General features: G+C 45.9%; 2 protein-coding genes across 4 annotated transcripts; one reads left to right on the top strand and one right to left on the bottom strand.

The window, feature by feature from the left end:
- Positions 1 to 9,179: 9,179 nt before the first annotated feature.
- Positions 9,180 to 12,112, top strand: LOC123132481 (ubiquitin carboxyl-terminal hydrolase 2). Of its 2 annotated transcripts, none has more exons than XM_044552282.1 (6): positions 9,180 to 9,420; positions 9,513 to 9,564; positions 10,410 to 10,456; positions 10,869 to 10,915; positions 10,996 to 11,098; positions 11,183 to 12,112. In XM_044552282.1, exons 2-6 carry the CDS (start codon positions 9,534 to 9,536, stop codon positions 11,939 to 11,941), a joined length of 987 nt encoding a protein of 328 aa, XP_044408217.1. In that variant the 5' UTR covers positions 9,180 to 9,420; positions 9,513 to 9,533; the 3' UTR covers positions 11,942 to 12,112. The 2 variants fall into 2 exon arrangements, with proteins under 2 accessions (XP_044408217.1, XP_044408216.1); XM_044552281.1 differs by having other exon boundaries at positions 9,199 to 9,420; positions 9,489 to 9,564.
- Positions 12,113 to 14,071: 1,959 nt separating this feature from the next.
- Positions 14,072 to 21,017, bottom strand: LOC123132482 (probable protein phosphatase 2C 11). Of its 2 annotated transcripts, none has more exons than XM_044552283.1 (12): positions 20,773 to 21,017; positions 19,225 to 19,336; positions 18,976 to 19,110; positions 17,174 to 17,237; positions 16,976 to 17,084; positions 16,712 to 16,865; positions 15,646 to 15,771; positions 15,431 to 15,554; positions 15,277 to 15,353; positions 15,122 to 15,174; positions 14,904 to 14,958; positions 14,072 to 14,735 (listed from the first exon to the last, which is right to left on the bottom strand). In XM_044552283.1, the coding sequence occupies exons 2-12, from the start codon at positions 19,288 to 19,290 to the stop codon at positions 14,556 to 14,558; spliced, it is 1,143 nt and encodes a 380-aa protein (XP_044408218.1). In that variant the 5' UTR covers positions 19,291 to 19,336; positions 20,773 to 21,017; the 3' UTR covers positions 14,072 to 14,555. The 2 variants fall into 2 exon arrangements, with proteins under 2 accessions (XP_044408218.1, XP_044408219.1); XM_044552284.1 differs by having other exon boundaries at positions 19,245 to 19,336; positions 20,773 to 20,946.
- Between the last annotated feature and the right edge of the window lie 3,364 nt (positions 21,018 to 24,381).

Raw genomic sequence — 24,381 nt, forward strand, 5'->3', positions numbered from 1 at the left:
TAGTAATCCTGGGGGTGTAGGAAAAATAATGTATAGGAGCTTGGGATGCCTCCGATGATATGTAATCCTCCCCTCACCGTAGTAGTACTTGTTGGTCTTGTACTAAACCTCGTATGGTGTGTATGACGATGGAATAAAAGAAGTAGTTTCTGTATCTACCATGTCATACGGATGATCATCTTGCATTCTGAGTTGTCCATTACATTCTACATTCTATGTCGGAATCTTGTCATGTTGGACTAAACCATTGTCTTGTTTTTCCTAGGATGGTCAACACCCGCAACAACCCTGCTCCCCCAGAGCAGGCCGAAGGCAGCAGAGTTGGGGATACAAATCTGCCTCACCCTCCCTCTCTGGCAGAAGTTATGCTAGAGGCTGAGAGAAACAAGCGAGAGACCAACCGTTTGTTGGAGCGTATTGAACAAAACACAGCACACCATCAGAGGACTAACTTGGTGTCACTCAGTGATTTCATCAAGTTACATCCACCCACGTTCCACCACTCCGTCGAGCCTCTCGACGCTGATGACTGGCTTCGCAGTATTTCTCACAAACTGCATTCTGCGCTAGTAGCGGAGGCTGACAAGGTCACCTTTGCTGCATATCATCTTGAAGGCCCCGCCAGTCTATGGTGGGAGAATTATGGAGCTATGCGCCCAGCGGACCATGTCACTACTTGGGCTGAATTCAGCGAGGCTTTCCGTGAACATCACATTCCGGAGGGTCTCATGGACCGTAAACGTGAGGAGTTCTGTAGTTTCACTCAAGGTCGACTCTCTGTTGACGCTTATAGCAGGGAGTTTGGTAACCTTGCCCGTTATGAAATGGAGGAAGTTTCTACTGATGCCAAGAAGCAGGCAAGGTTCCGTAAGGGGCTTAGTCCTGAGCTTCGCCGCGACCTCTGTCTGCATGAGTGCACATCTTTTCAGAAGCTTGTTAACAAAGCCATCAGTGCTGAGACTGGTCAGACTGATTATGAAGCAACACGCAAGCATGGCCGTGACTTGGGTTCCTCATCCGGTGTTGGTCCTCAGAAGCGCCGCGTGTGGGTGCCTAACACTGCCCTGCCACCCAGGTTCACACCGAGGCCATCCTTCCAGGCACCTCGCCCAGCTCAGCCATATGCACCAGCCAAGCCCTATGGTGGTCCAACCAACAATGCCCCTCCACGTACCAGTTCCGTGCCTTGTTTCAAATGTGGGGAATCAGGCCACTATATGCGCGAGTGTCCCCAAACCAACCCCAACCAGACAGCAAAAACTGTTGGCCGCGGCAAGCCGACAGGGAAAGTGTTCCACGCCAAGCCGGCCACCGCTACACGTGGCCATGTCAACTATATCTCTGCCGAGGAAGCTCAAGAGGATCCCAACGTCGTCCTCGGTACGCTCCTTGTTAATTGCCACCCGGCATCTGTTCTTTTCGATACAGGAGCATCTCATTCATTTATATCCGAGAGTTATGCTCATCTGCATAACACCACATTCTATGAGATGCCCACCTCTATGGTAATTCAAACTCCGGGATCCAAATGGCAAACTTCTAGAGTAAGCCATGGAAATGAAATTCAAGTCAACAAACTTGTTTTTCTCGCATCTTTGATAGCCCTCAAATCTTCGGATATTAATATCATCTTGGGTATGGACTGGATGTCAGCCCATCATGCCAAAATTGATTGCTTTTCTAGGACTGTTCAACTCACCCATCCTTCGGGGAAGATAGTCAATATCTTGACCCGAATAACCAAGCGAAAGTTATATTCTCTTAACGCCAGCCCTTTGCCAGACCTTGAGGACGTTCCGGTAGTCCGTGACTTTCCGGATGTCTTCCCAGAGGAATTGCCAGGTGTTCCACCTGACAGAGATGTCGAATTCGTGATAGATCTCATTCCAGGAACTGTCCCGATTTCCAGAAGACCCTACAAGATGGCACCTTTTGAACTAGCCGAGCTTAAGAAACAACTTGATGAGTCCTTGAAAAAGGGTTTCATCCGACCTAGTTCATCTCCTTGGGCTTGCCCCGTCCTCTTCGTCGAGAAGAAGGATGGTACGGACCGGATGGTTGTAGATTATTGACCTGTCAACTTGGTCACAATTAAGAACAAGTATCCGCTCCCCAGGATCAATGACCTGTATGATCAGCTCGCTGGATCCTCAGTCTTCTCTAAAATGGATTTGAGGTTGGGCTACCATCAAATCAAAATCAGAAACGGGGACATTCCGAAAACGGCCTTTGTTACTCGTTATGGCCAATACGAGTACACCGTCATGTCCTTCGGTTTAACCAACGCTCCAGCCACCTTCTCTCGGCTGATGAACTCAATCTTCATGGAGTATTTGGATAAATTCATCGTGGTTTACCTCGATGATATACTCATCTACTCCAAGAACGAGGAAGAACATGCCGAACACCTAAGGCTAGTGTTGAAGAAACTTCGAGAGCATCGCCTTTATGCCAAATTTTCTAAATGTGAATTCTGGTTGTCAGAAGTGACCTATCTTGGACATGTAATTTCTGGTAAAGGCATTGCTGTTAACCCTGAGCGAGTTCAAGCCGTCCTTAATTGGACTCCACCTGAACCGGTCAAGCAAGTTCGGAGTTTTCTGGGCTTAGCGAGCTATTGCCGTCGCTTTGTCGAGAATTTCTCCAAAGTTGCCAAACCTCTAACTGAACTCCTCAAGAAAGATAAAAAGTTCGAGTGGACTCCACAATGTGAGCACAGTTTCCAGGAATTGAAAAGACATTTAACCTCTGCTCCCGTACTGGTACCACCGGATTTTTCCAAGGATTTTGTTATCTACTGCGACGCCTCGCGACAAGGACTAGGCTGTATTCTCATGGAAGATCGACACGTAATTGCTTATGCTTCATGGCAATTACACCCACATGAGGAAAACTACCCCACTCATGATCTAGAGCTTGCAGCTGTAGTCCATGCACTCAAAACATGGCGACATTATCTTCTCGGTAATCGTTGCAAAATCTACATTGATCACCAAAGTCTGAAGTATATATTCACCCAACCGGATTTAAATCTCAGGCAAAGACGTTGGGTCGAGTTGATCACAGATTTCGACTTAGGAATAACTTACACCCCAGGGAAAGCCAACGTCATGGCTGATGCGCTAAGTCGTAAATCTTATTGTAACAACCTGATGTTACAACAAAGTCAACCGCTTCTCCATGAGGAATTTCGGAAGCTTAACCTTCACATTGTTCCTCAAGGATTTCTTTCCACCTTGGTGGCAAAACCTACCCTTACGGATCAGATCATCAAAGCACAGAAAGTAGATCCGGGAATTTCCCGCATCAAGAGAAACATCAAGAAAGGAGTTGCGAATTGTTTCTCCATTGATGATCAAGGAGTCGTATACTTCGGGAATCGGCTAGTGGTCCCCAAGGTGCGAAACCTGAGGCGATTGATCCTTAAGGAAGCTCATGAATCTCCTCTCACTATTCATCCCGGTAGCACTAAGATGTATCAGGACCTACGCTAGAGGTTCTGGTGGACTAGGATGAAGAGAGAAATTGCTCAGTATATTGCTAATTGCAACGTCTGCCGTCGTGTAAAAGCAGAGCATCAACGGCCTGCTGGCACCCTTCAACCCCTAGCTATTCCTGAATGGAAATGGGATAAAATTGATATGGACTTCATCACCGGGTTTCCCAGGACCAAGAGAGGGAATAATGCTATCTTCGTCGTTGTCGATCGTCTTTCCAAAGTAGCCCATTTCCTACCTGTTCGCGAGAGTATAACCGCTAGTCAATTGGCAGACTTATACATCTCCCGAATAGTGTCTCTCCATGGTGTTCCTTTGGAAATTAACTCGGATCGAGGAAGTCTTTTCACCTCTCGATTTTGGGAAAGTTTCCAAAATGCTATGGGAACCCGCCTTTCTTTTAGTACCGCTTTCCACCCTCAATCAAGTGGTCAAGTGGAACGCGTCAACCAGATTCTAGAAGACATGCTTCGAGCTTCTGTTATCTCATTCGGAATGGAGTGGGAGAAATGCCTTCCATTTGCCGAATTTGCTTATAACAACAGCTATCGATCCAGCTTGGGCAAAGCCCCTTTTGAAGTTCTCTATGGACGAAGGTGTCGAACGCCTCTTAACTGGTTAGAAACCGGGGAAAGACAATTCTTTGGCCCGGATATGATTCAGGAAGCAGAGGAGCAAGTTCGCATCGTTCGTGAAAAGTTGAAAACAGCCCAATCTCGTCAAAAGAGTCAATATGACCGAAAACATAAGGCTATGACTTTTGAGGTTGACGAGAAGGCTTACCTTCGGGTTACTCCTGTGAAGGGAACCCATCGCTTCGGTATCAAGGGCAAATTGGCTCCTCGTTACATTGGACCCTTTCGCATTCTCGCAAAACGAGGAGAAGTTGCCTACCAATTGGAACTACCTCCGCATCTCTCCAGAGTCCACGATGTCTTCCACGTTTCTCAACTCAGGCGTTGCTTCTCGGATCCTATCTGTGGAGTGGACCACGAAACGCTTGATCTCCAAGATAATCTCACGTATCGAGAGTACCCCGTTCGTATCCTCGATCAAGCTGAGCGTACCACTCGACGTCATAATATCAAGTTTCTCAAGGTTCAATGGTCGCACCATTCTGAGAATGAAGCAACTTGGGAAAGGGAGGATCGTCTTCGACTCGAGTATCCCACCTTCTTTCCGGAGGAACCCAATCTCGGGACGAGATTCTTTTGAGTGGGGGTGAGTTGTCACACCCTAGCTAGTTCATGCATTAGAGTGTTGCATCATGTCTACTCTTTCATCAGAAACTTGAAATAGGGATGCCAGAACCCCCAGCCCCCTCTGAAAACAACTAGGGTTTACTAAAAATAATTTCAATGAACCTGAAATGCCCTTCTAAAATGTCCATCATTTTTGTCCTGGTTCAGAACCTCTGCCAAAAGTGTTGCACAATTTTCTAGGTCATCTTAGGGTCTTTGGATTAAATGATAAGTATTTGAATTTGGGCATTTAAAATTATATAAAATATTTCAAATGCTCAAATATTCCTAAACTGAAATGTTTCATGTTGGAAACATTCCAATTTTGAACCAGGAGCAGTTTGGTGAATTTTGGAACTTTCTAGGTATTTTTAAAAAATTCAACAAAGTTGCAGAAAAATAGAAAAAGGAAAATAACAGAAATACTTACCTGGCGCCCGCTAACCGGCCCACCTGCCGGCCCAGCCCAGCGCCGTGCCAGCGAGCTGCTTGCCGGGCCAGGCAGGCAGGCAGGTGCAAGACGGCGAGCACCGCATGGGTGCCACGCACCTGCGCGCCACCTCGCCGCTCCACTCGCCCGGCTAACGCCGTGGATCGATCTCTCTCTCTCCCCCAAACCCCCCAGATGCCCCCTCTCCTCTCCAGATCCTCCCTCTCGTGCTCCCCAGCCATGGCCGACGCCACCGCCGCCGCTCCATCGCCGTAGCCGCGCTCCCCGCCGCCCGTGCGTCGTCTCATCGTGTCCAGGAGCTCCGCCGCCGTCCACTTCGTCGAGCTAACCGAGCCCCGCGTGCTCGTGAGGCCCGAGTCCACCGCACCGACCTCGCCCGAGTTCGCCGTCGCCGGAGATCCCTTTCAACGCCGTCGCCGCATCAGCTCGTCCCCGACCCCGCCGGTGGCCTCTACGGGTGCTCTGTGAGCCTAGCTACCCCTCCTACTCTTCCTCTCTCGCCCCCGAGCCGTGTAGCCACCACACGAAGATCACCCGCACGCACCGCCGTGGATCTCGTCGCCGACGTGCTCCCGACCATCCTCCGGCCACCTCACGGTGTCCATCGCGCTCACCACGTTGCGTTGAGTCCAACCGTGCACTCCCCGCACCTCATTGCACCCCCTAGCTCGAGTTCGTCTCCAACTGAACTCTGGTCGCCGCCTAGGTCGTCACCGGCGCCAACTCCGGCCACCCCGACCCCAACGGACTCCACCAAGAGTCGCGGGTCGTCCTCAGCTCCACCCTGATGCCCTCCGCGACCCATTTGGTGGCCGGAACGGCCAAAACCACTTCCGCCGCCGCGTCGGGCTCGCCGGCGGCTAAACGCCGGCGCAGCTGACTTTGACTTTGACCACGGGTGGGCCCAGGTTGACTCCGTTGAGTCACTGACAGGTGGGGCCCAGCCCTGTTAACTAATCTAGTTTAGTTTTAATTAAATTTCAACTAAACTAATTGCACTGACACCCTGGACCCACGCGTCAGGTTTGACCTGGACCGGGTCTGTTGACCTGCTGAGGTTAGCATGACGCAATGCTGACGCAGTAATTATTTTCTGGTTTTAAAATAATTCAGGAAATTCCAGAAATTGTTGCAAACTTCTAAAAATCATAGAAATTCAACCGTAGCTCCAAATCAAACAAATTATATATGAAAAATGATCAGAAAAATCCAATCTATCCATCTGTACTGTTTTCATGCATGTTTAAACAAGTTAACTTGCTGTTTAGTGCAAAACATGATAAAGCACTATTTAAGATCACAAATGTGTTTGGAATTTGAATCTTTGGTTCAAATTGGCTCAAACCCATCTGGTCTTAGTTGCATTAGCCCAACACACTCATACTGCCATGTCTCATGCATGCATCATATTGTTGCATATTGTTTGGTGATGTTGTGTATTGGTGTTCTTTGCGGCAGGTTCTGCCCCCGAGGAGTACCGTGATTACCCTAACGAAGAGCAATATCAGTGCACCGACCCATCAGGCAAGCAACCAACCAGTTGATCATATCGATACAATCCCATGTTCTCGCTTCTACTCTCTTTTACTGCATTAAGACAACGCGTTTCAAACTGTTGTGCGCTACGGTAGTCGAACCCATTTCCTCTGCATGACCTGTCATTGCCACAGTAACTAGATGAAACACACTAGCATGTGTAGGAGTTGATTGAGCCATATGTATGTGTTGTTCCTACCTTGCTATGCCTGCTATGCTTAGAGTCGTGTCAGGTCTGGTTCATCTGGGTGATGGGCTAGAGTGAAATGATCATGCCGGTATTGAGAGTGATGTGGTGAACACGATTTGGTAAAGGGATCGATGAGAGGCCATGTAGGAGTACATGGTGGGTTGTTTCATTGAAGCCGACCTTAAGCACTGAGATCTGTATGTGTGATTTAAGAATCAGCTACTACCATGCATTGGGCCCGAAACCAATGGACCCTCTCGGCTTCTTATTCACCCTAGTTCTCTGTCTAGGAGTTGCAAGTAGTTTCTGGTGTTTGTAGCCTACTGGAGGCCGTGGACAGCGCTGACCGTAGGGGTGGGCTGTGATGCGGTATGTACGTGGCACGGTGTACCGGATACCCATTAGGTATCTCGGGAATCCTGTACACATCGTTCGGGGCCGTATGGGAAACCTCGGCCGGACTCCCTGCGGATGGAACCTGGATAGGTGATAAACCTGGATTGGAGACTTAGGTGATTAGGTAGGTCGTGGCCGACACCCACGTTGGGCTTCCGCTTGAAGGTTGCCGAGTACATGTCGTGTAAACGGCGGTAAGTGGTGAGAGCGTGTATGAAGAAGTACACCCCTGCAGGGTTAACCTAATCTATTCGAATAGCCGCGTCCGCGGTGAAGGACTACTTGGTTGCCTATACAGTTCATAGACAAGTAAACTGGAAACTACTAAAAGCTTCAAGATAAACGTGAGTGCCGAGGATGGCCCCTCCGTAGGAAGACGGAGGTGGATTCTCGGTAGTGTATTGAAGTGGTGAGTAGTGGACTCGTGTGCGCAAAACCATTTCAAGTTGGAGTCTCGTAGGATAGTTTAGCCAAGAGTCAAAGCTGGCTTGCTGCAATAACTCCACCAACCCTTCTTGATAATGTGCATGTATGTAGGATCTGACGTAAGTCTTGCTGGGTACCTTTGTACTCATGTTGCTATAATTTACATTTTACAGAAGACGCTGCAACCCCTTCTGATGGGTTCTTCGTAGATGTTGACATCGACGAGTAGACTAAGGCCCAGGTGGTAATCCTGAGCTTGTGAAGGTCCACGTAGTATAGCTAGGCTTTCCAAGCCTCTTTTATTTTACTAGTTGTCTGTACTCAGACAAGTTACTTCCGCTGCTGGTTTGTATGACTGTATGATTTAAATGTGGGTCGTGTGACCCGTACTTGTATGTATGTTATGTATGGCTCTCTGAGTCTTTAAATAAAGTACTTGTGTCGTAGAGTCATGTTGTGATGCCTTGTTGTATTTGCACATATCGAGCATATTGTGTGTATGATTGAAATGCTTGGTATGTGTGGGATCTGACTATCTAGTTGTTTATCTTTAGTAGCCTCTCTTACCGGGAAATGTCTCCTAGTGTTTCCATTGAGCCATGGTAGCTTGCTACTGCTCCGGAACACTTAGGCTGGCCGGCATGTGTCCTTCTTCGTTCCTGTGTCTGTCCCTTCGGGGAAATGTCACGCATTGAGTACCGGAGCCCTGTTAGCCCGCTACAGCCCGGTTTACCGGAGTCCTGCTAGCCCAGTGCTACAGCCCGGACCCACTTGCTGATGACCGACACGTTCGATGCTGGGTCATGGATGCCTGTCCCTGTAGGTTTGTGCCACTTTGGGTTTACGACTAGCCATGTCAGCCCGGGCTCCTTATCATATGGATGCTAGCGACACTATCATATACGTGTGCCAAAAGGCGCAAACGGTCCCGGGCAAAGGTAAGGCGACACCCGTGGAAATACCGTGCGTGAGGCCGCAAAGTGATATGAGGTGTTACATGCTAGATCGATGTGGCATTGAGTCGGGGTCCTGACATCAACTCAATGGTTGCACTTTAGGAGTAGAGATAATATATGATTGATGGAGGTGAGGCGACGTTAGCTACGCCCCTTTAGGAGTAGAGATGACAACATGATTTTGTTTACCTGTTTTCACTCAGCATAATTGAGTTGGACCACATATAAAAGTGTCAAAATTTACGCATGCTACCGAAAGCCTCGTAATCTGAATATTATTAACAAGAATATCACACACTCATGATTGTTTTTCCTGAATATTATTAAAATACAAATAAACTTCAGGCTTCCTTTTCCCTAATCGATTTTTTAATGCCTTTAATTGATTTTTTGACAGGACGTCGCCAATGGATTCTTTTTCCCTTTCTAATACAAAGTCAAATATCTGCCGTCCGATCTCCATTAGTCATTTGGCCAAACCATCTGAGCCGTCCAAATCCATCTGCTCCAGACCTCCACGGCCTCGACTTTTTTTTTCCTCTCCACCATCCCGTATCTCTCCTCTCCCTTCTGACCTACCCAAGCTCCAGTCCACCGCCGCTGTGCCCTAGAACTGCCGCCGCGCCCGCCCTCTGCCCCTCACGCGCCTCGTCGCCGGCGCCCTCCCTGTTTCGTAGAGTCCCTGCTCTCTTCCCCCCCACGCGCAATCTTGGACTTCGGTTTTGAGGTATGAACTTTACACATCCAGTGATTACTTCAATCCCGAGCTAATCTCCAGAAATTTATGGTGTCTAGATCCGCCCCTGCTGTCGATTGCAGGTTTGCAGAGGGCTCGTCGACATGTCTTGGGCGCCAATCGAGAATGACCCTGGTAAAATTTACTTTTATAACTGAATGGATGGATTATCTGGTACTAGTCGAACCAGGTTTGCTCTGTGCATTCCGTCTTACGGTGTACTGATAAGGCTCCTCCATGATCATTAGTCCTCACTGGTGCTACTTGTTTCTGGTTTTACCGGAAATTTACTAGACGTGGATGGATATGCCAGAAACCATCATGTGTGGTCTTGTGATGGCATCTTGGACCTTCGTCTTGGGAGCTGTTACTTAATATAACTGTTTAATTTTGTGTTTAATAGTCATAGGGGATTGGAGTATCACCAAAGAACTAGCTATGAACAAGGGTGTGTGGAAGTTTGCTATCCATGTGCCCGAACCATGAGTTGGTCGCGAGATCTTATGGGTTTCACCTCTAGCCTACCCCAACTTGTTTGGGACTAAAGGCTTTGTTGTTGTTATTGTTGTTGTTGTTCGTCACAGAAGATTAAGACATGTGCAGTGTCGCCTATTTCACCTCAGGAGAGTGCCCAGCTATTTGCTCAGGTTGTTTGTAGTCCTACAGAGGCTTGCCAAGTAGGTTGTTGTTTGAAGTTTACTACGGATATGGCTAATAAAATGGTTGTTTGCGATTTAAAATTCACAGTACTAATGTGTCTTCATTGCGAGTCAAGAGGAAATTCCTCTCATACTTACTCAAGTGTGTATTGATTCCCCCTCTCTTAACAAGTATCATTGGATTGGTGAAAAAAACTGGATTTATCTTCCCAAGCATGTTTTTATATGTTAGCTACATGTTCTAACTAGAACATTTTTAATTTCTGGCTTTGCTCTTTTCCAAGAAAGAGGAAAAACTCTCAACCTCTGCATACTGTGTAGGTGTTTTTACGGAGCTGTTGCAACAGTTGCAATTGAAGGGTCTCCAAGTAAGTAATCACATACCATGAGTTCACTTTTTCTTTCCTAAGTCAGCTGGGCACTAATCACTCGATGAATTAGTACAAGGGTAAGAACATTTTTGCATTCAGCGCTCCCATACGATAAAAAAAACTTGCTATTTTGACCAAGTAGGAAAATTAAGCATGCTTTTCTATTTCATTATCTGGTTGACTTATAGGCTTCTCGATTCACCCAGGCTCGCAAATACTAAAACTATGTTTTTGAAGCACATCGACACTTTTCTTTTAAAAATGTTGCACAACAATCTGGTTTAGTTTTAGGAGCTAATAATCTGTTTCTGGTTTCTACATGTGCTTCTTTCTACGAAAGATGGAAATCTTTTTATACCTCCTCAAAAGCTGTTATTTTATAATATTCTATGTTATTCTTCCTTAACAGGTTGATGAACTCTACTCACTTGATCTTGATGCCCTCAATGATCTTCAGTATGCTATCCCTGCTGCCCATTACCATGAATGTCATTTTTCCTGAATCAACTGTGTCAAACAAATTGGTGTTTTTGCAGGCCAATTTATGGGCTTATAGTTCTGTACAAATGGCGACCTCCAGAAAAAGATGAGCGCCCTGTTATCAAGGATGCGGTCCCAAATCTGTTCTTTGCTAATCAGGTCAGGGTAGTTACGTTGATTGAGTTTGTTTGCGCTGCGTTTACTCTGCATCAGTTTTATAACCAAATCTTTTTTTACTCGTAGATAATTAACAGTGCATGTGCAACCCAAGCTATTATTTCTGTTCTGTTGAACTCTTCTGGCATCACCCTTAGCGAGGACCTCAAAAAGCTCAAGGAGTTTGCAAAGGACATGCCGCCAGAGCTCAAAGGATTGGCTATAGTGAATTGTGAAAGCATTCGTATGACCAGTAATTCATTTGCAAAGTCAGATGACTACTCCGAGGAACAGAAATCCAAGGATGATGATGTCTACCATTTCATTAGCTATGTTCCTGTTGACGGCGTCCTGTATGAGCTTGATGGACTAAAGGAAGGACCGATTAGCCTGGGAAAATGCCCAGGTGGTATTGGGGAGATGGGGTGGCTGAAGATGGTGCAGCCTGTCATCCAGGAACGCGTTGATAAGTTCTCTCAGAATGAGATAAGGTTCAGTGTCATGGCTATCACAAAGAACCGGAAGGAAATTTTCATCATGGAGCTCAAGGAACTTCAGAGGAAGAGGGAGAACCTCTTATCACAAATGGGCGATCCTTCTGCCAATCGGCAAAGGCCATCCATTGAGCGGTCACTCGCAGAGGTTGCTGCTCAGATTGAGGCTGTGACCGAGAAGATCATAATGGAGGAAGAGAAGGCAAAGAAGTGGAAGACAGAGAACATCAGGAGGAAGCACAACTACGTGCCTTTCTTGTTCAATTTCCTCAAGATCCTCGAGGAGAAGCAGCAACTGAAGCCCCTGGTAGAGAAGGCGAAACAGAATTCTCACAGCCGTAACCCTAAGTGAAACCTGCGTTGTAAAATTTTATCGTCTTGGTTGTTTTGGTTTTGTGTAGAGATGGCTGACTGGCTTTGTTTCCTAGCTGAATGGGCCTTGTAGTTCTAGTTTACAGGCAGATCTTAAAACATTCATGTAGGGGGAACACCCTGATTCCTTATCAGAATTATATGTGCATCAGAGGGTTGTTTACCTGTCTAACTCTTCCCAAGCAGCGCCCTCCACCGGCGCCTCCCCCTCGCCGCTGCCTGGGGCCATCGCCGGGCAAAGCCCGCGTGCTGGAGGCGGCGGCAGGGTCTTCTCCGTCGCTCGGCGCCCTTCCTCGGGGGTCGCAGCTGGGCGCACTCGATCCAGATGCGTCCGGCGTGGTGCGCTTGGTCGGGCCGGCAGCTGCTTGCGCGGCGGCCTCGGGCTTCTCTGGTGATGCTGTGGTGGCGGGGGCGGCCGGATTTGGTCGGATTTGGCCAGATCCACGAGCAGCGCGGGCGTGGACGGACGCGCAGGATGGCAAGGCCTGCGCGGCGGGGGTGCGTGGCGGCTGCAGCTTGGTCACGGGTAGGCACGTGTGGCCAGGCGTTGGCGCGCAGGGTGGCACGGCGAGCGTGCGCAGGGCGCGTCGCAGGCGCGGATGGGAGGCCACGACGGGGGCTCGTGTGCAGGGAGGTCGCGGCCTAGGCGTGTGTGCGCACGGTGCTGGGCGGCGTGCTTCTGCAGCTTCGCTGGGCGGACGGCGTGGATTTGCGGCAAGGCAAGGATGCTGGGGCGGCCGCCCCGGAGCGATGGTTGCATCGGCATGGGCTGCTGCGGCGGCTGGGGACGGTGGATTCCGAGCGTTGCCCGCGGATCTGACCCTGGCAAACGCGTCGTCTCTCTGTCGCATGAGGTGCTGCAGTGGGTCGTCGCGGGAGGGCTTTGGCGGCTGACGACGGGAGGTGCTCTTCACAGCAGGCTTGGTTCCGGTGGTCTGGGTATCCATGGTGCCCAGATCTGCAGGCTCACTGTTAGGAGATGAGGGACTTGGGCGAAAGCTTTTGACGACGTCGGCGCCTGCGGGTGTCGTGACCTTCTTGGAGGCGTCGTCGTAGAGTTCCTCCTCTCCTTCCATGTACTTGGGCTCTCCGGGTGAGAACCTAAACTTCAGTATTCTGGAGTGGGCGGCGGCGGCGTTTTACGTCGTAACCTTCTTGGAGGCGTCGCTTTGGAGGGTCAGCCTTTGGTTGTTGTGCGGGCTCTTTCGTTTTCATGGGCAGTGTATGCCGGGGCGGCGGCTCCGGGATCTTCAGTTGAGAGCCGAGGCGGCGGCCTCGGGCAGCAGTGCGGCGGTGGCCCCAGGAGGTAGGGTTGTTTGTCGACATGGCTTGGCTGAGGACCTTGAGCTGCGTGGGTGGCAAGGTTGTCGGCTCGGTCGACGCGTCCAGCGAGGGCGGTTGGACGGTATGTCGAGGCGGCGGCCCCGGATGTGGTGCGGCGTTCGTGGTTTGCGTGCGATCGTCCTGAGCAGTGCGGGCTACGGACTGCTGTATCGTGCGGAGTTGCTGCTCGAGGGTGAGCGGTGGCATGTCGGGGCGGCGGCCCCGGATGTGGTGCGCGTTCGTGGTCTACGTGCGGTTGTCCTGAGCAGTGTGGGCTGCAGGCTGCTGTATCGTGCGGCGTTGCTACTCGAGAGTGAGCGGTGGCATGTCGGGGCGGCGGCCCCGGAAGGCGGTGTCGGTTGAGTGCGCAGGGCGCAACGGAGCAGTGGATGTCGAGGCGGCGGCCTCGGGATATTTGCAGCTTCGAGGGCATGGACCTCGTGTCGTGTGGGCGACGTGGTTGTCATCGATGTTGTTCGTGGGTGGGCTTTGCCCTGTGTGTTAGTCTTTGGGGTGGGTTTGGCTCTTGTTTCGGTTTTCGCCTAGTTTTCCGTAGTTAACTGGGCAATTCTCTTCTACTTAATTAATAGATGAGGCAATCTTTGCCTCCGTTTCGAAAAAAGAACTTCTAACTGAAAGTTTAACAATCATGGCAGTTTTTTTAGGGTTAAGTTCATATGAACTATTGCATGCATAAACCGTTAAACAATTTCTTGAATACTTGCATATCCGAACTGATTCTGACCTATCTTGAAATATTAAGAGAAAAAACATAGGCTAGATATTTTCTTGGCAAACAACTAAAGAATATATTCGTGGCAAAGAACAGAAACACACTGGATTCAGATTTGATACATTACAAGATCAGAAGAACAGCTACAGCCGCAGAGGCATGGAATATACAACCAAAAAACAAAGGAACACCCCAGCCACGTTTACAGCATACACACAAACTATAGCATAACAAAACATTCCAAATTATGAATTTGGGAGGCGTGGATGATCCGAAACATGGATTGTACAATGACGAACAGAGCGGCTCACAGAAGTTGATTGCCAGGATTTCGATGTTGCGCCAAACAATGTGATTTATCCTGGGTTCGCAGGCAGAATGCACGCCAACCACAGCAATTGACTGATATACAGTCGATACCCCAGCCACAGAGTGCACACAATTTCACATTGGCAACTTTGCATCCTAGCCCGTGTCAAGAGCCGTAGACCTCAGCACCAGTGGAGCCTTTGCATTAACGCGTAATACTCAGTGAACCTCAAGACTCTTCCTTGCCTTTCGCAGATTGCTCCCCCACGTCAGCCTTTTTCTTGTCACTGACTGGTTTTTTGAACTGCACCAAGATCATGGTCATGTTGTCGCATCCGTCTCCGCCCATTGTTGATGGAGCCAGGCATCTGTCGAGCACTCTTTCACACACTGCAGAAAGGCTGCTCTCCTGCATTTTTGTGTCGTTGTTAAACATAACAAGTACTCCCTCTGTAGACTAATATAAGACTTTTTAGATCACTAGTCTTGCTAGTTTACAGAGGGAGTATTTGACAAACGTAAAACGTAATCTCCTCCAAAGTACATTGTTCAGATAGGAAAACAACTTGGCACTCACCGTGTTTATATGCTCATGGATGAAATCCACCAACTGCTGGCTTGACATACAGTCCCTGTTCGTTAAATAAATTTGTTGCTTCTGTTAGGACTTGAGTGCAATAGGTCAGATGAAGCATAGCACCTAGCTGCTACTAAGTTATGCACTTCAGCTGCACACGAAAGGAGAGAACAATGAGGGAAAGTGTGGCTATGCACACTGCAGGTGGAGAGCCTTACCAAATGCCATCACATGCTAAAACAAGAAAGTCATCCTCATTGCAAAGCTCCACCTAAAAACGAGATTGCATTATCTTAGAATGTAGCATAAGGATCATTGCAGATCATGATTAAGTGCGGAAATTTAAGGTGGTGCCAGCATTCAGAGGGCTTACAACATTGATGTCAGGATTTGAAGTCACTATTTGCTTCTCAGGAGGCAAGAATTTGTTCTGCTTAAATTCCATATCTCCTACACAAAGGCACTCATATAGGTAAGACACCAACAAGGCAGAACATACCAATAAAAGGGAAGAAAAAAATGCACACCAATCGCTCTCGCTAAGTTCAAACTTCCATTTATCCGCCCCATGCGTATGAACCCGCCTGCTTTTAGTATTCTTTCTCTCTCAGCTACAAGCTCTGGCTTGTGGTCTCTGGACAAATTGTATGCCTGTCATGGATGTGACACAGAACAGACAGTCTGACTGTCAGACATCTTTATGACTAATTATGTGACTAATAGCAGGAACGAGAATACATACCTGGCCAGCCCTAGAAATAACACACCGGGAATCACCAGCATTTGCCACAACAAGTTGGTTATTCCTTACTAGTGCTACGCATGCTGTACTTCCACATGTTGGCCCATCAAAGTCAGAGTGGGGTCCCTGTTCAAATATTATCAGTGTGAGATGGCTTAGTGGCCCAAATACAAAATTAGGCATACATAAAAATGGGACATAGTAACTGCATCTTCTGGACAATGAAAATTATAAAAATAGCCATTATTTTTCGTTCTTAGCTTGCAGGTTGGTAGTACTGCAATGCAGCGCAAAAGCTAAGCAAACATTACACAAACAAATAAACCACACAACTATGTATGAACCACCACATCTATATGTGATCACCCCGCCAATGCGTTGAATTTACATGCAATTTGTCAATATCCTCTGGCTATTATCTTGTAGCAAATATGTTGCTGAACATCACCAAAGTGTGGATATCACTACGCGATACAACCTAAACAAAACATGAGAGCAAGACGTACACAGAAGAAACCCCAGATACAAGTAACCAAAGCAGGGATGTCTGAATACTCTTCCCTTTCAGTTGGGATAGCTATAACTAACAAAGGATCGTCTCTAAAGCAGTAAAGCCACTTCTTGAGGCAAAGCATGGTAAAGAAAAACAGGCACCAAGAATTCTAGCTGAAAGGTTACATGTGGTGGACATCGGTATCTTTTTAAAACAATAGAGGCAACAATTGATGGTACTTCGAGATTCTCAGAATATCCATAAAATGCTATATTCAATGATTAAGCACAGAACTGTACTGTCACATTTATATTACTGTGCAGCGTAAACACCATTTTGACAACATAGCAGTAAGTCTTACATTTTTTCAAAAAATTAAGTTTGAGTAATAGTCCAAATTGCACAAGTTTACTTTTTATAACATTAAGGTTTTGAAATTGTTGCACCTGCCAAAGCTTATGAAACTCTTTTTTAGAATCAAACACAAATAAGGTCCACACATCAACAGTATCATATTATGTGTTTCCTTATTTTACAATATAAAGTAGGGTTGTACTCCCATTGCACATATACCTCCTCTAGAGTCCAGTCATCTTCTGCATTCTTCGAATCACTGCCTCTCGGAGACCAAATCAACCCTTCTATCATGCCACTGAACTTGTTCATCTTATCTCCTAGTGCAGATAGTTCTCTCCAACCTCTCTGTCCTCGCATCATTTCATCCATTCTGAAGTAATAAAACAAAATCAGTCTTTATCATGTTGATGCTATCAGTAATGTCAAAACAAATGCCAAATCCATATATTGTTTCATGTGGTGATCCAATGACCCATATACCTAAAGAAAGCTTTATGAACAGCAGTTCCTAGATCACCAGAAGAATATGCTTCACTTTTGAGAACTTGAGAGTGTAGATATTTTGCACAGAATTTGGCAACCACCCTTCCTAGAAAATAAAGAAATATCAGGGTGCACAACATTTGAAAGACTTAGTTTTAAGGTACAAACAAGAAAAGCGCCAATCTTTGCAAGTACCTCCATGGCCATCAAAAACACCAAAGAATGCTGTCTCATTGTCAAGATCTAGCAATGCTGAATGCTGAAAAATTATACAGGACATTAAACAGTACATGAGAGAAAGATTTCAGAAATATGTTTTTCTTTTGCAATATTTCAGAAACATGTTTAGTTTATATATCAACAAAATTGCAGCATTTGGAAGTGATCAACTATGCTTTATTGTGCAACAGAAAATAGGTCAGATACTCAGATCACTGTGCTAAAGCAACATCACATATCAAAGGCATCACTACTATCACTGCAACATTGATTCGTTAGAATCTGGAAAGATTGATAAACAAGAACTTACGCATCCGATAATGATTGTTATTAAAAGCATCAATCCTGAAGCCACGTAACATTGATTCGTTAGAATCTAGAAAGACTGATAAACAAGAGCTTATGCATCCGATAATGATGGTTATTAAACTGAAAGCCTGAACCTGTGACCAAAAAATAAAACAATAGCATACCTATTCTTTGTCAATTCATTAAATGAACAATTTTGGATATTGGGAATGGGCGTCTCTTTTATGGTGAAAATAATTTACACATGAAATGTTTCATGTGCCCACAAAGTCCACACCAAGTTGCCGTGGAAGATAAATAATAGAGCCTTTATGCTCTCTAGGGACCTAGATTGGACAAATCCCGAAGCCACGTAAAGTAACTGGAGGAGCAGTTAGTGGTTGCGAATCAGACATTCAGTTTAATGTTTTGTACAGCTCTCAGGAACTAAATTGGACAAATCGTGTAGCAACATTATGTCACAGGCAGGGGTGGTTGTGAATCAATCATTTAGTTTAATGTGTTCTACAGTGCCGGCTTTACACTAGCTGGGAGAGCATCGAAGCACTAGTCAAAGTCAAAACTAGAATGTGCGGCCCCACCAGCTTCAAAGTATCAGCATTATTTTTCAGGTAGTAAGTACGATCATGATAAGAAAGTTGGGTCATGACAACAAGGTTTCTATTAAGAAATGAGCTCAAGGAAAAGTAGTAGCTACACCCAAGTTCATTGCACCCCCTATTCAAGAATTCATCCGATTAACCAGTTAACTTGCCGATTAATCCCTACTCATAGGGTCACCGAGTAGCCGATAAACTGATAAATCGTCCGATTAATTGATTAAATGGCCGATTAACTTGCCGATTAGCCTATTAATCCCCTACTCGCTAGCCAACCGAGCAGTTACCAGTTAACGATTTCCTCAACAATGATTGCACCCCATGATGAACAGTAAAATCAAAACAACTACCAAAAAAATCTGAAATCTCGTGGCTTCGATTATGAACAAATGTTTTAGGTGGTTGCAAAGTTTGGTGGCCAAATAACATCAAATGAAATACAAATTCCGCTGAAACAGTGGACATGTGTTTGAGCACAAATTTTGTTTTTCTTTTACAGAGCTCCTTGGATTTCATTTGGCCACCAATTTTTGCAAGCACCTAAAATATTTGGTCATGATCGAAGCCACAAAGTTTCAGAATTTTATTTATTTTATTTGCTATGTTTTCGATCATGGGTGCAATGTCCGTGGGAGTAGAAAAACCACTTTCATGAGCTCAGTGTTGTTTTAGTTTCCTCTTTATTTTGTCTTTGTTTTCGTTTGTCCGTTCCCACCAACGGTTGTTTGTACTTTATAAGCCTTATATTGACGTTTTTCTTCTAACACACAACAACACGCATCAAGGTATGTGTTCTAGAAACAAAACTCAATGTTCAGTGTTGTTAAGTGATATCAAACAATTAGAATAGCCTTGAAGTGGAAAACTCACAGCATCTTCCATGCTTGCACGCCATCCTTGCATAGATGAAAGACCAAATTTGAGTTTATCATTTTCCCCGTCTTCGGATAGCTTATCGGTCTTTGGAGTACTGAGGTAAACTCCCATCTTGGCAAGGAAAGAAATCTGCATATCATCAAAATGGAAATATAATAGAACAGTTAAGTACTGGAAATTAATCAGGTCATTCTGAATGACACTTACACCGACAGACACATCTGTTCACAGCAAAACATATACCTGTGATGTAGAATGGATACCACAGTTCAAGTAGCTCTGAACCTTGTTAACAACATTCCAGTGCATCAAATCTCAAGCTTCGATTACAGTTCCATAGGAAGCTAAAAAGTTCCTGAAGAAAGTCAAGATGGCAAGAATCATCATCAAACAGAAGAGCAAAATCAACCAACAACAAGCTCAAATAGCAACAGAAAGACTGTGCATCAGCATGATAAGCCCAAAAGATCAAGAGCGCAACTACCCAAATTACCACATAACAGATGCAGACAATAGCAGTGGAGATGAAACAGAATGAAAATAGCAAGAACGAAAGACAGTCGGATATAAGTGCCATGTATCACCAACAAGGAAATATATAGTTTCCCAACTCCAACTTATCATTAGCTCATTTTGAGCCCTCCATATAAGAAACCCAATCATTGTACGACAGACATCAGAAGTCACAAACGACAACTGCATAACCCCAATTATACCTCCACGGCAGCAGAAGTAGCCCAACCCCCATGGCTGATAAGCTATGGCACTTTATTCAACCACCAGCAATAATTATCACAATGAATACTACGAAAAATCTTTTCAAAATGTAAGACACAAGATGATACTCCCTCCGGTCCTTTTTAGTTCGCATATAAGATTTATCTGAAATCAAGCCTCGTAAAGTTTGACCAACTTTATAGAAAAGAACACCAACATTCACAACGTGAAATTAATACCAGCAGATGCGTCATGACTTAAAGTTTCATACTGTATAACTTTAACATGGTAGATGTTGATATTTTTTCATATAAATATGGCCAAACTTTGCGAAGTTTGACTTTAGACAATTCTTATATGCGGAGTAAAAAGGACCGGAGGGAGTACGAATTAAAAAACGTCCTGGTAACACATACTCCCTCCATTCCACAATGTAGTGCTTCCTCTATCCCCGTGCTTCAACTTTGACCGTAAATTTAACTACCAAGACCGATTGCGGCGGAAGCAAAAGTTATATCAGTGAATTCGTATTCGAAAGAAGTTTTTAATTATGTAACTTTTTCTCCCGCCGCAGTCGGTCTCGTCCGTTAAATTTATGGTCAAAGTAAGACCTCGGAAAGCGCGCGGGCGCGCTATATTTTGGAATGGAGGGAGTATTTTTTCTGATAAAATAAGCTGCAGGTGAATTCTTTTAAGATAATAATTGAATAAAATAAGCAGCCACCTGTACTGCTTCGTATGATCCACCCATAGAGCACATTCCAAGTTAGATTCGCGCAAATCCATCGCCAATAAACGAGAAATGCCCCATGATGACAGGGCATATAATGATACGACCACTACACAGAAACCATTCCTGGCTCTCAAATCTAAAATCTCCACTCCACCCCCAACAGCTCCCAATTCGGCAACAAGAACCCCATCCCAAGATCGACCATGATACCAGCAGTCAGCAGCCCACCTCGAGAAACCCGACCTCGGCAGAGGGCTGGGAAGAACGGAGAAGAATGCACAGGCCAAGAAACCAGCTGCATCGAGAAAGGAAGCAAATTCTCGGACAGGATTTTATTGTACCTTGCATGACGGCTGGCGCGCGCAGCTGAAGGTGGCGGATCACGGCCGGGTGCGCGTGTGCCGGGCTGTCGCTGGGAGGGGGGGGAGGGGATTCCGATTTGGAGTTTTGGAAGCGGCGCGGGAGGAGGAGGGCGGCCCTTGCGGTTGCGGAGGGGCAAGGAAGGTGATAAGATGCAGCGTGAGATGGAATTTGTTTTCCTTTTCCGGTGGGCTGGTGTTGGTGGTGTCGCCGCTGACAGGAATGGAATACAAAATGTTCAGGCGTCACGTTCCTGTCACGAGAATTTCCGTTTTAGCCTGTCAGCAGCTCTTGTATTCTTCACAGCGCAGCCTGACAAGAACCTACTTAATGTCTGAATGACAGGTAATAATGTTTCTTCTTTTCTGAAATTCTTTAGTGATCTTTCATGCTACATACTCCCTCCGTTCCTAAATATTTGTCTTTCTAGACATTTCAAATGACTACTACATACGATGTATGTAGACATATTTTAAAGTGTAGATTCACTCATTTTGCTCCGTATATAGTCACTTGTTGAAATGCCTAGAAAGACAAGTATTTAGAAACGGAGGGAGTAGATAATGTGGGTTGTAAATTGACCCAGTCCGAGGGAGGTGGGAACTGGGAAGGGACGCCAATGTAAATTCCGAACTACTCTTTCTGTTTGAAAATACTTGTCGGAGAAAAAAATAAGAAAATAAAAAATAATGTATCTAAAACTAAAAATACGTCTAAATATATCTATTTTCTTCAACAAGTATTCCCAGACGGAGGAACGAGATGTAACAACAGTAATACTCCCTCCGTCCTAGATTACTTGTCACGAGAATGGATGTTCTAGATAGGAAGCAGATCTGTAGAAGTAAGAGGAGATTACACCGGGCCAGTTCTTTTGGGCGATTCTACCAAAATCGCCCCCTCCCCAGCTTCTCCCAGAATCACCACTCCATATGTTTTTTACAATCCTAACTAATTAGACCTTAACTAGATAGAATTGTAAAAAAATATGGAATGGCGATTCTGGGAGAAGCTGGAGAGGGGGGCGATTCTGGGAGAATCATCGAAAAGAACTGGCCCCAAGTCCATGTGTCAGTGTCAAAATCGGCAGATCTCGAGTAGGGGGCTTGAGTTGTTAGATCAGATCAATGGGTAACAAGAGAGAACATGCACAAAGTTACCTAGGTTCGGGTCCTTTCTATGGAGGTAAAATTCTATGTCCTGCTCTTGCTTATATTATATATGTGTCAAAGTACGTAGTTGATCTACCACGAAATCGTGAGTTGTGAGATAGACCCTAGAGATATGATGAATGGGTGTTTGGATGCCATAATAGTAATCTATTGACTAGCCTGACCTCGATTATATAATGTAGCAGAGACCTAGGATAATAAGAGTCCTAGTCAGATATGTCAGTAGAAGGAGTCCTTGTATTGATCACCAAGTCTTTGTGGAATCTTTCTCGTATATGTCATGTGTTGTCCGAAGTGGCCCGTTAGTGAACCGTCATGGGGGTCCTCGGCCCGATCCACCTGGTCGGGAGACGACGTGGTGAATACCCCTAGTCAAAGACACCGTTAGTATCCTCCTGAACCGGTCCTCAAGTTGGGGACGCTCATCGGTTCTTCCGAACTGTTTTCATCTTCGGCTATCGGTCTTGAAAGTTGGTTCAACAAATCTTCCCGTCTTCCATTGATGACCCACAAGTATAAGGGATCAATCATAGTCCTTTCGATAAGTAAGAGTGTCGAACCCAACGAGGAGCAGAAGGAAATGACAAGCGGTTTTCAACAAGGTATTTTCTGCAAGCACTGAAATTATTGGTAACAGATAGGTTGGTAGCAAGATAATTTGTAACAAGTAACAATAGTAACAATAGGTGCAGCAAGGTAGCCCAATCCTTTTTGTAGCAAAGGACGGGTCGGAACGGTCTCTTATAATAAGTAAAACGTTCTCAAGGAAATATAGGAATTTCATCTAGTCATTTTCAACATGTTTGTTTTATTCGCGTGCACTCCTTTGATAATTTGATATGTGGGTGGACCGGTGCTTGGGTGTTGTTCTTACTTGAACAAGCCTCCGACTTATGATTAACCCCTCTCGCAAGCATCCGCAACTACGGGAAAAAATTAAGATAAAATCTAACCATAACATTAAACATATGGATCCAAATCAGCCCCTTACGGAACAACGCATAAACTAGGGTTTAGGCTTCTATCACTCTAGCAACCCATCATCTAATAACTACTCCACAATGCATTCTCTTAGGCCCAAAGATGGTGAAGTATCATGTAGTCGACGTTCACATAACACCACTAAGGGAATCACAACATACACATCATCAAAATATCAAAGATGGTGAAGTGTCATGTAGCCGGCGGGAGGGCTCCGTTTCCGTGTGCTTCTTCAAGTTTTGTTAGGGTTTGTGTCCTGCTCAAGAAGACGAGACGACGGAGGCTTCTTGAAGATGGAATAAGGTTCTCCCCGCCCAGCCCCCGTCCCAATGGTGTGTCTAGCATCATAGGAGGGCGTGTGGAGGTGTGTTTTCGATGGATCTCGCGGGATTTGGTTGGTGGTTGTCTTTGGTGGATTCGGTCGGATCCGGTCTTTGTTCGTCTTTGTTCATGTGTCTTCAGGTTGGATCCTTCCGACCTAAACTTCTCTTCATCGGTTTCTAGGGTGTTGGTCCTATGGGACCTTAGCACGACGACTTCCCGATTGTCTACTAAAACAAGTTGTGCCCGACTCCGGCGAGGGAGGGGCGATGACAGCGACGCGCCTTCGGCTCGCTGCAGTGCTTGTTGTCGCTAGGTGGTCTATGAATCTGGATGTAATTTTTATTATTCTGGAGTTTGTTGTACCACCATGATTGAAGATGAATAGATCGACAGTTTCCCGCAAAAAATCAAACGAATACCAAATTCACATGATTACTTATGACAAGACTTCTCCCATGTCCTCAAGAACAAAAGCAACTAGTCGAAAATAATATTCATGTTCAAGATCAGAGGGATATTAAATAGCATAATGGATATGAACATATAATATTCCACCAAATAAACCAACTAGCATCAACTACAAGATGTAATCAACACTACTAGTCACACACAGGTACCAATCTGAGGTTTTGATACAAAGATTGAACACAAGAGATGAACTAGGATTTGAGATGAGATGGTCCCGGTGAAGATGTTGATGAAGATTGATCCTCCCACGATGAGAGGGTTGTTGGTGATGACAATGGCTTCAATTTCTCCCTCCCGGAGGGAAGTATCCCTGGCGGAATCGCTCCACCGGAGAGCAAAGGTGCTCCTGCCCAAGTTCCGCCTCGAGACGGCGACGTTCCATCCCGAAAGTCCTCTCCTCATTTTTTCTAGGGAAAATGGGCTTATATACCAGAAGATGGGCACCAGAGGCTGGCCAGGGGCCCCACTACCCACCAGGGTGTGCTAGGGGGGTAGGCGCGACCTGGTGCCTAGTCGGTACCTGGGTGGCCCCCTCTGGTATTTCTTTTCTCCAATAGTTCTTATATATTCCAAAATAATTCCCGTGAAATTTCAGCTCATTTGGAGATGTGCAGAATAGGTATCTCTGACATAGCTTTTTCACGT

Source organism: Triticum aestivum, chromosome 6A (genome assembly GCF_018294505.1).
Source record: "Triticum aestivum cultivar Chinese Spring chromosome 6A, IWGSC CS RefSeq v2.1, whole genome shotgun sequence".
Taxonomy (NCBI): domain Eukaryota; kingdom Viridiplantae; phylum Streptophyta; class Magnoliopsida; order Poales; family Poaceae; genus Triticum; species Triticum aestivum.